At 48.2% G+C, this 13,150-nt stretch overlaps 1 protein-coding gene across 1 annotated transcript; it reads right to left on the bottom strand.

The window, feature by feature from the left end:
• Window positions 1-7,935: 7,935 nt before the first annotated feature.
• LOC135826173 (enoyl-CoA delta isomerase 2-like) lies at window positions 7,936-12,928 on the bottom strand. Its single transcript, XM_065338804.1, has 7 exons — window positions 12,845-12,928; window positions 12,260-12,457; window positions 11,727-12,001; window positions 10,321-10,441; window positions 9,070-9,159; window positions 8,128-8,271; window positions 7,936-7,995 (listed from the first exon to the last, which is right to left on the bottom strand). Exons 1-7 carry the CDS (start codon window positions 12,881-12,883, stop codon window positions 7,936-7,938), a joined length of 927 nt encoding a protein of 308 aa, XP_065194876.1. The 5' UTR covers window positions 12,884-12,928.
• Between the last annotated feature and the right edge of the window lie 222 nt (window positions 12,929-13,150).

Raw genomic sequence — 13,150 nt, 5'->3', positions numbered from 1 at the left:
GTTCAGATGGCTGACCGTACAACACTAAAATACCGTCCGACACACCTGAGAAGGGCAAAATGTCTAGCTGTTCACCAAGGGAACCAGCTCATAATATACAGGCAGAAATGTCTCGGGACTACTGGAAGTCTCCAGTCAGTTGTTGTGCCATTTTGTCGCAACTCACTGACTGTATAATTATGATCTGGTTACTTTGGAGGACAGTTAGTCATAACTCGTAACATTTTGTCCTCTTCCTATCCATGGTGAAAGAATCATACCAATTACTGTAAAAGCCATATATATAACGAAGTGCTAACTCTAACGAGTTAACGAGGAGAAATCTGTCGTTAAAATAGAAATCGATACATATACTGTTCTATTGAGCGTTGAGAATGAGTGAGAATCGTTACCTTTGGTACACGTAAACTAGTCAATTTTGGGAAATCGCTATATATGCGCCTCGTTAGAACAATGGCTTTTACAGTACACTCGAACGTCTCTTATCCGGGCGCCTTGGGACCGGGCACTGCCCGTATCTCAGATCTGCCCGTATCTCAGGGCAGCTCATCTAATCATGTATCATATCATCTTTTTGATGAAGTTTCTTTGGCAGCTATTGCTCGTGTTCAGGATAAACAAGAATCCACTGATGGAAATGTGTGGATTACACAGGTTGACAGTGACCAATGAACACTTGCGCATACGGAAAAAGTTCAAAAACCCTAAATCGAAGCAACTTTGCCATAGAATCTCAAGCTGAAGGTGCCCGGTAGAGAGACGTGCCCGTATCTGAGGCGTCCGGATAAGAGACGTTTGAGTGTACAGGTAGACTCCCTTTAATTCGAACCTCAAATTGCCAGGCCCTAACTTCGAATTATCCAGAACTTCTAATTATCCAAATGCAGCCCCATGCACTGATATGTATGTCAAAATGCTTGAAATCGCATGCTGAATAGTTTTTGCACATTTTTATTTGCATCAACGAAACATAGGTGGTCGTACCGGTCGTGTACAACGGATCATCAACACACTGGATCGACACAAAATCATTTTGACATCTTCATTTTCTAGTGAAGAAGTTGTCAGTCACTGCAGCTTTCCTGAAACAGTTTCAACGGAAAAGAACTGCGCTGCCTAATCCACGTCATGAAAGGCCGTCGGACAGCAGCATGTCATTCTGAAGAACGGAAGTGGAGCATAGGCATAGACAATATTTACGACAATAGTGTTTTTGTGCCCCAACATCTCCTCGCACGAGCTGGCGCGGCAAGAAAGGCCATCGAGATCCGCGAAGAGAGTCAGCCACCTGGAAGACGTCGTCTTCAATCAAACCTTTGCAATTTGCCTCGCACGGGCTTGAAAGAAATTCCGAGAGAAGGTGGGTTTCTTGAACGCTATAGTCGATCCTGCAGCGGACCATCGATCGATTTTTGAGCTACTCTTGGCTAGAGAAGAAGGAGAAAAGAATGAACTTCGAATTACAAGGATAGCAACTCAATCTCACTTCGAAATAAGCGTTCAAAGGACATGGCCAATGTACTGTAATTAGCTCTTCTGTACGAAGACTGGGTTCGAATTATCCAACCGGCGCACTTTTCGTACTTCGAATTATGCATTCGATTTTGACTTGAAGTGACTTGCAGAAGATCGGTACGACGAAAAAGTTCGAATTACACGGAATGTTCGAATTATACCGTGTTCGAATTAGAGGGAGTCTACCTGTAGCAGTAGAAACAGCAGCAACAGGAGCAGCAGCAGCAACAACAGGAGCAGCAGCATTATCAGCCGCAAGAGCAGCAATAGCAGGTCTACCACACACCCATCACATCACACCACATCACATCACATCACATTGCATCACATCACATCACACCACACCACATCACATCACATCACACCACATTGCATCACACCACACCACATCATACCACATCGCACACCCATCACATCACACACCCATCACACACCGCATCGCATCACACCACATCACACCACATCGCATCGCATCACATTGTAACACAGTGCATATTGCATATTTGGGCATGCCTCATTCATTGTACCTTGTATGGAGGGATGCCAGTGGTTTGGGAACAGTAGATCGTGTAGTTTAGGTTCGAGCCACCTTGTTGTAAAGCTTTAATCTTTTTTCTTGTTTTCATACTTTTTTAGCAGGCATCTGTTACTTGACATCATGCATGACTCACTGCATTCCTAGTTGGTGCAGTTGCACCACACCTGTAGTCATGGTAGTCACATGCATAGCTCCTGATTGGACAGAGAGCACTCTGGCCAGGTATAAGTAGGGCTGTCACACTTCAGTTCATCCTCTTCTAATTCAGTCTGATTCTGAGTCTACATCTGATCTACAACTGAACTGTGACCTACTTGTGAGTTTGATCTGATGATTCTCCTTGTCTGCTGCCTGGCCCACTGAGGCCAGGCTACATCTGGTGGCAGCGGTATTAAGTTCTGTTGTTTGTTGTGTTGTTGGATGGAAGATATCTAACCCTTGTGTAGAGATGGCCCAACAACAGCAAGCAGTCAACCCACCTCGTCTCCGGCCGTGCGCTACCCCGGATAAATTTGATGGCAGTGCGTCTGCTGATTGGACAACTTGGATCGCACACTTCCGGCAAGTGTCACGAGTTAACGCCTGGACACCACAAGAACAGGTCGACTACCTCCCCCTGTACCTGGTTGGCAACGCGCAGTCCTACTATGGCTCGCTAACAGATGTAGTACGCGCAGACCTTGCACAACTCTTGGCAACCCTAGAAGGCAGATTCTCGCCAGCCGTCCGAGTAGATGTGCACCGAGCGGAGCTCAAGGCCAGGCGCCAGCGGCCAGGCGAGTCCCTATCCGACTTCTGCGAGGCTATCCGAAGGGCCGTGAGGTTAGCCTACCCCGCCCTGGCAGCCGACGTCCGCGAGCAGCTTGCCAAGGACCAATATATCGATGGGTTGGACAGCCGAGAGCTACGCCTCGATGTCCGGCGGCAGGCTCCCGCCACTCTAGATGCCGCACTGCAGCACGCGCTACGGGCCCTGGCCATCCTGCAGACGGACCTCACGTCACAGCCACCACCTGCTGTAGCTGTATGTGCCGCACGACCTGACGGGATGACGGAGCTCCTGGCCAGGATGTCGAAGTTGGAGGAAACCCTAGCCGCTCTGGCAACTGCAGCACCGCGTCGTGGGCAGCGATCATGCTACCGTTGTGGCAGCCCTCGGCATCTCATCGCCAATTGCCCGGAGCCTCCTCCACCGCAGCAGCAACAGCAGCGGCAGCGCAGTCCTGACCAGGGAAACTGAAGAGAGCTGGTGAGAAGGGTCAACCGCCAGCTCCACCACTGCCAGACCCGGAGGTGCAACACGCCGTGCCCTCCGAGGTGTGTCACTCGGTCACTGTAAGCAAGTGCCAATTTGTTCTGGGTAAAATCATTCCGCTTTGTTTACAAGATTTGAAGATGCTCATTGACTCTGGCAGCTCAATATCATTCATAAGCACGAATTTTTTCTCCAGATCTGAGAATGCAAAGTTGGAAAATTGCAGTACCCGAGTGCGAAGTGTTGATGGCAGTGCTGTGCAAGTTAAGGGAGCAATAGAAGTAACTATTCAGCTAGGGGATGTTGTCAGGTCCCATATGATGGTTGTGGCAGATATCGAACCTGATGTCCTCCTAGGCATTGACTTTCTTGCTAAACATGGCTGTATCCTGGACCTAGCAGGCAGTTGTCTTCGAATTGGACATTCTACTTTGCAGTTGCTTTCCAGAGAGGGTTCCCCTACACTGTCTTGCCATAGTTTACAGTTTACTGATCCAGCTCCAGTACAACTAGCTGAAACTATTGTTGTCTCAGGCTATGGTCAAGTAATCACCAGGGCGAAAATTAGCACCACTTTGCCAATTCCGAAGTTGTGTGGTTTTGTCGAACCATCTGAAACATTTGTAGACAAATTCTGCATGGGAACGGCTAGAGTTGTGACAAATGTTAGCGAAGAGAACACTGTACCCGTCCGCCTTCAGAATTTATTGTCACGACCTGTTACAATCCACAAAGATACTGTCTTGGGCACATTTGAGCAATGTACGGTTCTTGACGAGGATAATGCGGAGCATGTTGGCACGAATTGTGATGTGGAAACGTGTTGTGCTAATGATGTTTCTGACCCTGTGGAGTTGTTTGACCTCAGCCATTTGGAACCACAGGAAGCCACTGCTGTACGAGAACTGCTCTCGGAATTCAGGGACATCATGTCCACTGGACCTATGGACCTTGGCTCTACCGATGTCATTCAACACGACATCGAGACTACCAGCACCAGGCCCATTCGTCAAGCACCACGTCGTCTCCCAATGCATCAAGCAGATGAGGTACGGGACCATGTTGAGAATTTGCTGCATGAAGGTTTGATTGAGCCGTCTAACAGCCCATGGGCAGCACCAATCGTTGTTGTTAGGAAGTCGGATCGTTCAATAAGGCTGTGTGTGGACTATCGTAAGTTGAATACAGTAACAGTGAAAGATGCATTTCCCATACCGAGAGTTGATGATGCGATAGATCACATGAGTGAAGCACAGTACTTTTCCACGTTGGATTTGGCATCAGGGTATTGGCAAGTGGAACTCACCAACGCAGCCAGGGCTAAAGCAGCGTTTGTCACCCCCTTCGGATTGTATGAGTGGAAAGTCATGCCGTTTGGGTTATGCAATGCTCCAGCTACATTTCAGAGATTGATGAATGCAGTACTGGGTGATCTAGTACCGAAGGCCTGCGCGGCTTACATTGATGATACGATCACATTCTCTACTACCTTTGATGAGCATCTTGTGCGGTTACGGCTTGTGTTTGAGAAATTCCGTGCAGCTGGTCTTAAGGTTAAGCCTCGCAAATGCCAAATTCTGCAAAAGTCCGTAACGTACCTGGGACATGTCTTTGAAGGAGGGGGTGTGGCCCCTAAACCAACCAACTGCAGTGCTGTCACTAATATGCAGGCACTTGCCTCTGTGCAGGAAGTTCGCAGGTTTGTTGGGTTTGCCTCTTACTACAGACGCTTCATCAAGGACTTCGCCACGATAGCGGCACCACTGCACAAGCTCACGCAGAAGAAAGTCGACTTTGTCTGGACTGATGAGTGTCAAGATGCGTTTGACACTTTGAAGCACCGCCTCACAACGCCGCCGATTCTGACGTATCCTGATGCTCATCGTAAGTTCATCTTGGATACAGATGCTTCAGACTATGGCATTGGTGCTACTCTATCCCAGATTGATGACCAGGGCAGAGAAAGAGTCATTGCATTTGCAAGCAGAGCTTTGAGCAAGAGTCAACGTCGATACAGCACCACGCGCCGTGAGATGTATGCTGTAGTTTTCTTCATGCAGTATTTCAAACACTACTTACTTGGAGCAAATTTCACTCTCAGAACTGATCACAAGGCGCTGGTATGGTTAAAGTCATTCAAGGACACTGAAGGCATTCTTGCACGGTGGATAGAGAAGCTGGAACCGTTTGATTTCACAGTGGTACATCGGAAAGGCTCTCAGCATGGCAATGCGGATGGTTTATCTCGATTTCCTGAGCAGCTCGTTAATCCTGATTCCGCTGCAACTCCGACAGCCTCGCCGATCCTAGATTCGTCTACTAACACTAATAACAAGCAATGTTATGATCCTTCTGTTCAGTGTGACTGTACTTCTACAGGTACAACAGCAGCTTTACAAGTTCCGGTACAACAAGCTGATGACTCATCGCATGACACTGACAACTCTTCGCCGGTACAACAAGCTGAGGACTCTTCGAATGACACGAGCGCTACTGCCTACGCCAGCTTAGATGAAACTACTACTAGCGGTGAGACGGTCGCCTGCGAGCTTAGCAGTCCTGATGATGTAAGTGCTGATTTGATAAACTGGCAGACTTCTTCACAGTAGAAGATATTCGGAAGGCTCAAGCGGAAGACAGTGACATTGACTGCATGATTGGTTGGCAACAAGCATTGTTAGACAGGCCTAAACGCAGTGATAGTGCTATGAAAGGAGCATCATTGACCTTGATACGTCTGTGGAGTCAGTGGAAACGGCTGGTTCTACAAGATGGCTTATTGTATCGTACGTACACTTCACTAGACGGTAGCAAATCATTCCTGCAACTTGTTGTACCTGTCAGTTTGCGACAGAGAATTATGACTGGGATGCACAATGAGAGTGGTGGTGGCCATCTCGCTACTGAACGTACTCTAGAGAAGGTGAAAGCTAGATTCTATTGGCCTTTTATGTCATCTGACATTGAGCTGCATTGCAAGGCGTGTGAGCTGTGTTCAGCTAGGCATACCCCAGCACCAACCGCTCGCGCTCCAATGAAGGTGGACCAACCATCGTTTCCGCTACAGCGTGTCGCTATGGACATCATGGGACCACTGCCCAGAACAGATCGAGGTAACCTCTACATTGTTGTGATTACTGATTATTTCACAAAGTGGGTAGAAGCGTTTGCCATCCCGGATATGACTGCTAGGACAATAGCTTCTGCACTGATTGATGGTTTCATTTGTCGCTACGGTGTGCCAGTGTCTATCCACACTGATCAAGGTGCGCAATTTGAGTCAAATTTGTTCAAATCCATCTGTGAACTGTTAGACATGAAGAAGACACGCACAACACCATATCATCCTTCTAGTGATGGTCTAGTTGAGCGGATGAACCGTACACTTGAGAACATGCTGAGTGCCAGAGTCAATGCCAATCACAATGACTGGGATCTGCATATTCAACGCTGTTTACTGGCGTATCGTAGTAGCGTACATAGTTCAACCAAGGAAACCCCAGCTAGACTGATGTTCGGCAGAGAGCTTAAGTTGCCAGTGGATATTATGTTTAACGACTCCAGAGAACATGTCAAATCTGTACCCGACTATTTGATTGATCTGGAGACCTCCTTGCAGCAGGCATTTTCTCATGCTCGATCAGCTGGCGCTAAGGCACAGAAACGTCAGAAGGACTACTATGATGCAAAGACAACCAAGCCACGGTTTGCGATCAATGACAAGGTGCGCTTACACAACCCAGCTGTGAAAGCAGGCACCACGAAGAAATTCCGGAAACCATGGACGGGACCGTACCGAGTCATTGAAGTGATTGATGATGTGGTGTATCGCATTGAGCATTGTCAAACTGGTAAGATGCAAGTAGTTCACGTCAACCGTTTAAAACCGGTTCGAGAAGACGATACCAGTGTCAATAGTAGTGCTGATCTGCCCCATCCGTCTCCATCAGCAGTTAGCTTTCCGGAACCAGTAGTCGAGTTCCTACAAGTTCCAGTCGTAGCACCAGTAGCACCAGTTGCACCGCAGCATGCATATGGTTTGCGAAACCGTAACAATATTCAACCGCCAGCGCGTTATCGCTAGGACAATGTAGTCCTGACATTTTTGTACAGTCTTCATTAGGTAAATTTGTATCATACTGTATATAGTTCTATAACTGGTGGCATTTTCCAGTTGTCTTGTGTTTTTTCCCTCTCCTGCTCTGACTGGATTTGTTTGATAATCACGAGGACGTGATTCAATTTGGGGAGGGAGTGATGTAACACAGTGCATATTGCATATTTGGGCATGCCTCATTCATTGTACCTTGTATGGAGGGATGCCAGTGGTTTGGGAACAGTAGATCGTGTAGTTTAGGTTCGAGCCACCTTGTTGTAAAGCTTTAATCTTTTTTCTTGTTTTCATACTTTTTTAGCAGGCATCTGTTACTTGACATCATGCATGACTCACTGCATTCCTAGTTGGTGCAGTTGCACCACACCTGTAGTCATGGTAGTCACATGCATAGCTCCTGATTGGACAGAGAGCACTCTGGCCAGGTATAAGTAGGGCTGTCACACTTCAGTTCATCCTCTTCCAATTCAGTCTGATTCTGAGTCTACATCTGATCTACAACTGAACTGTGACCTACTTGTGAGTTTGATCTGATGATTCTCCTTGTCTGCTGCCTGGCCCACTGAGGCCAGGCTACAACATCACACCACATCGCATCACATCACATCACACACCCATCACACACCGCATCGCATCACACCACACACCCACCACATCATATCACATCCACTGGCAACAGCCACCTGAACATCAGCTGCATCTTACCTGCATTGGCAGTGTGGACATGAGGTAGAGAACTCGCTCCAACACATGACTCGCCTCAGTGTCATCCATGACAAACGTCACAATGCCGTGCCGCTGTGAATCCCGTACCAGATGTCTGGCACCGCGTAGCAACATATCTGCAGCCTAGATGAATACACCACCATGAAACACAATCGTGTGATACCATGGTTATAATCCAGCTATTTGAATGTATAGTGCACCCACAGCAAGGTCACACAATGTTAGTTGACTGACACACCAGGACATGTTTTCAGTCAAAGTTTGGGGCGTGGGAACGTATTTTAGGTTGGTACGGTCAGCCCACTTTTTCCTACAATTCATTCGTTGGATTAGGGTGGCTCCTCTGAAACGTTTCGCAAATTTAGACCCCAGGTCAGGGCTTTTGATTGATTCACAGGGTACCCGGGACGCAAAGTGGTACGGTCAATACCGCAGTGACCGTAGCGTGTCCGACGCCCCCTGCAAACAATCAGATAGTGACATCAACAAAGACACAGTTACATCGGGAGAGACACTACTGAGTCGCATGCTCTCAGCAAGAGGAGGCTGGGAGACAGTGTGCGTGATATATTCACGATGGAACGTATGCATCAATTTCCCGCCGTTAGGATTCGCGGGCCGAGTCCACTACAACTGCACACACCGTTTGATATCAGCTCTGCATAAAAGGTTATGAACTTTGGGAGGTCATACTCAAAAATATACTATAACAGGTTGTACCTGCCAAGTATGGGGTAACTTGCCCCGCAAAAAGGTTACGGCCATCTTAGATGCATACCTCCTATTGCTCCTGCAGGATGTAATGTGAGTTTGACAATTGCAGTCAGTATACTATTCAGCACTATTCTGAAACCATAGCATTACGCCAAGGTACTATAGCATCACAGGAAATACGACATGGAAGTACAGCTGACATCTTACCACTGAATTGCCCATCATCCTGGGAAATGTGTATGAAGCACAGCCCAGTGTACTCAGGCCAAGCTGCTGGTCAGGAACATGTAGTGTGGTCTGCATATAGACAACACGGCACATTGGACAAGCAGGGGTGAGCAGACACACACGCAAGCATGCACAAACACACACACACACACACACATGCATATGCACACGTGCACACAAACACACACACACGCACACGCACAAACGGCCATACGTACAGAGGCAAACGCACAGCATTGTTTCCAGTCAACCGTTAAAAAGTCTAGAAAGGACAACAATTACCCGCACAACTACATGCTAAAGGCTCTAAATTTACACTCCAGGACAAGGAACCATTTACACTCCAGGACAAGGAACTCCAGGACAAGGAACTCCAGGACAAGGAACTCCAGGACAAGGAACTCCAGGACAAGGAACTCCAGGACAAGGAACTCCAGGACAAGGAACCACAGACGGCCGCACGTGTATACCAACAACATCATATTCCAGTCGGGTGATTTAAAGTCCCGTATTACTACTATACATGACCGGATTTTACTAGCATTGGCTGAATAGAACCCATACTTCATCTGTGTATGTGTGTGTGTGTGTGTGTGTGTGTGTGTGTGTGTGTGTGTGTGTGTGTGTGTGTGTGTGTGTGTTTGTCCACGAACACATACAGTGCATGTACGTAGAAGTTAACGTCCACAGGACTCTGGGCTAGCATTGCTTCTCACCCCTTGTGCTATTCATTCCACAGCAATCCTCCAACACAGACCTTTCGCACATTCACGCAGATAAAAGACAAGCACGATTCAAATTCTCCCAATGCTATCTGGAGTCGTTGACAAAGATCTGCAGTAGAGCAGTGTTCATACGAGTTCATGCTGATTCATTCGCCGGCAGCCCCAGGTGTGTGTGTGGGGGGGGGGGGGTACATGTACACGCTTCGGTGCAAAGTGCGAAAGATCTCTAATATCAACACAAGTCTCCCTTAGGGGTCGTCGCAAAAGTTTCCTGTCGTCCCTGAAACGAACATCGTTCATTTTGAACTCGGACCCCTCCCCTCCCTCTGAAACGAACGCAGCTTGCTCTGCTGGACGACGAAAGTCGCACGCATGAACATGCCATAGTGTACAGTATCGGTCGACTTGCGATTTCGGCTCCCCCCCCCCCCCCCCCCCCACGAATGATGTTCGTTTCAGGGACGACAAAAAACGTTTGCGACTACCCCCTAGTTCGTCTTCTCACCATAGTGCTTGCAAACACAAGGTCACACAGTGCAAGAGTTGTAGCTCCCAGTCCCACCGCTGAACCATTGACTGCGGCGATTAGTGGCTTGCTGCACGTGATGAAGCTTGCAACATACTCCCTAGGACAACAGACAAGAGTATGCATAGAGCATGTACAGAACGCACACAAGCATGCACACACACATACATGCACGTACACACACAAACATGCACGTACACACACAAACATGCATGTACACACACACGCATGCACATACAAAAACATGCACGTACACACACGCACGCACGCACAACACACACACACACACACACACACACACACACACAACACACACACACACATACACACACACACACACATACACACACACACACACAAAAGCAGACACAAACACAATGGGCATTTGCACCACAAGGATAAATTACAAACAGTGCAAAGCAAGCCAAGGCACAAACACGAGAGCAACTATTGTGCCTCCGCGATTCACAACAGCCAGTCAAAACATAGGTCTTCTGTCTCCATCTACTGGAATGCCACGTATAAAAAAAACAGGCCTATACCTCAGTGGTAGACTTCTATTCAAGTCAGGTTTCTATTCGAACCAGGTATTGCTTTGTACTAAGTATGTCAGGACTAAAGCCAGGCTTATGTGCCGCATGGAAGTATTCGACAAGAGTGTAGACAGGAGTGGAAAAGAGAACAGGACAACGACAACTCAAGACAGCACTAGAACAGACCCACTGGAGCATGCGCTCTTCTATGTGAGTGGCTCTCATTGCCAAGGGGAACGAGCGGGAAATACGAATAGTGAGTATGTACAGGTCGTAGCATAAATACACCTATTACACCGCCAGTTTGTCTCGAAAAGCAGACTTGCATTCAAAACCGGCTTCTATACGAGACAGGCTTTTTAAGACATTGCAGTATGCAACATACAGAGCAATAACCTGCCTGAGAAGTAACCTGGTGTGGAATGACAAAAGCAAACTGAACGCAGGGAGGACAACCTCGCAAAGGGCGCAACACTTTCACGGCAAAGAACGTTAAATCCAGCGCGAAAGCATCACCACCACTAGCACCCTGCAACAGGAGAGCTAGCTGAAGGTGAGGTGCGTGTCACAGCAACACATCTTTATTTTATGTATTTTCTGTTCTTACATGTTCACACAACAAATAAACCAATGCAACAGTGCTGCATAAGACTATGGCATGCTTGGTGACAGAGCCAGCGCAGCACAGCTGTGATGCTGTTACACAGTACCCAGTGCTCCACACAAGACCACGGGGAGGCTTGGTGACAACGCTAGCATGGCACAGCTGCGATGCTCTTCAACAGTACTTTTCAACGACACAAGACTACGGCAAGACTTGGCGACAGCCCTAACTAACAAAGTGTCACTTACTCAATAGCCGTTCTGTATTCGAACATCCTGGCCTCCCAGTCCGCTTTGCTCTCCCCGGGTTTCTGCAAGACACTTGCCAGCATGTCTTTGTCCAGACCAGTGCAGAATGTCTCTCCCTCGCCGGTCAACACGGTGGCAAACACATCCTCATCGTCGGCGGCCTTCTGTAGCAGCCTGGGTAGTGTGCGTAGCATGTCCAGCGTGAGAGAGTTGTCACGGACCGTGTGATTGAACCAAATCATCTGCACGCCATCGTCAATCTCCTCGTGGAGAAACTGCCAGCAAAAAGAAAGAAGAGCGAACATGTTCTACAATAGACGGAAGTACAGAAGTGGGGAGATGATTTCTTAAAAACACAAAACAAGACTCATCAGTCCTTAGGATGCTCACAAACAAACAACTCAAATGATGATGGATCATACAATTTCCATAGTCTCTTAATTTAAAATCATAACTGCATTGAAAAAAATCCAGGAAACCTGAGGTACATGTTCCGTTCGTGGGGAAATCCCCAGTCATAACTCCCTGCTCACCTTTTCACCAGTGTTGCTTGAAGTCGAGCCGACAATGTACGCATCGCTGCCGCTGACCTGCAGCTGTTCCCGACGCTCGGCGAACATTGCCCGACCATCACCGAGTGTACCTCGTCTGTACGGCCGCGCCTCACCGTTCTCATCGGAATTCTCCCACAGCTGTGTCACGATGCGAATGTACTCGCCACGCGCTCCTTCCTGCATGGATCGGGAACAAAACACACGTCCACACGCACACACACACACACACACACACACACACACACACACACGCACACACAAAACTGTCACCGGGGCTGGGAAATGTCCCTGGGGTGGTCAAACGTCCGGGGGGGGGGGGGATAATGTCCCCGGGGTGGGCAACAGTGTCCCTGGGGTGGGCAACAGTGTCCAAGAGGTGGGCAACAGTGTCCCAGACGTGGGCAACAGTGTCCCTGGGGTGGGCAACAATGTCCCTGGGGTGGGCAACAGTGTCCCTGGGGTGGACAACAGTGTCCTAGAGGTGGGCAATGGTGTCCCTGGGGTGGGCAACAGTGTCCCTGGGGTGGGTACTGCACACCATAACGATGACGAAGAGTTTCTCACCTTAGTTACACCTTTCAACAGGTCGGCTGCATCGTTCATCACATTGTACACAAGGGGACCGATATGACTCTTCTCGTGCGGAGTTTTCTGATTATGCGGAGTTTTCTGATTACCCTCCATTGCCTGAAAGCATAAATTAACCGGGCACAACACAAGCAGACATGCACAGGACAGCTCAAGTCTTCTTCCCCTACGGCCCAGCACAGAGATCCCGTGCTCTGAAGATCATAGTGTAGTATGGGTACTTTACCACACGTAATGACTATACAGTCAAACCTTTCTCCATGCACCGACAGTTCTACACAG

This window comes from Sycon ciliatum, chromosome 10, assembly GCF_964019385.1.
Source record: "Sycon ciliatum chromosome 10, ocSycCili1.1, whole genome shotgun sequence".
Classification (NCBI taxonomy): domain Eukaryota; kingdom Metazoa; phylum Porifera; class Calcarea; order Leucosolenida; family Sycettidae; genus Sycon; species Sycon ciliatum.
Note: the sequence above shows the minus strand (reverse complement) of the source record. Positions and strands in the feature narration are given on the sequence as shown.

Bases quoted from the DNA above. Each gene is read 5' to 3' on its own strand.
- LOC135826173 (XM_065338804.1), bottom strand. From the start codon at position 12,883: ATGAACGATGCAGCCGACCTGTTGAAAGGTGTAACTAAG. The intron at 12,002-12,259 runs GTGAGCAGGGAG...TTTTGCTGGCAG, and splicing joins CAAGCAACACTGGTGAAAAG to TTTCTCCACGAGGAGATTGA. The intron at 8,272-9,069 runs GTAAGATGTCAG...GTATTCATCTAG, and splicing joins GGATGATGGGCAATTCAGTG to GCTGCAGATATGTTGCTACG.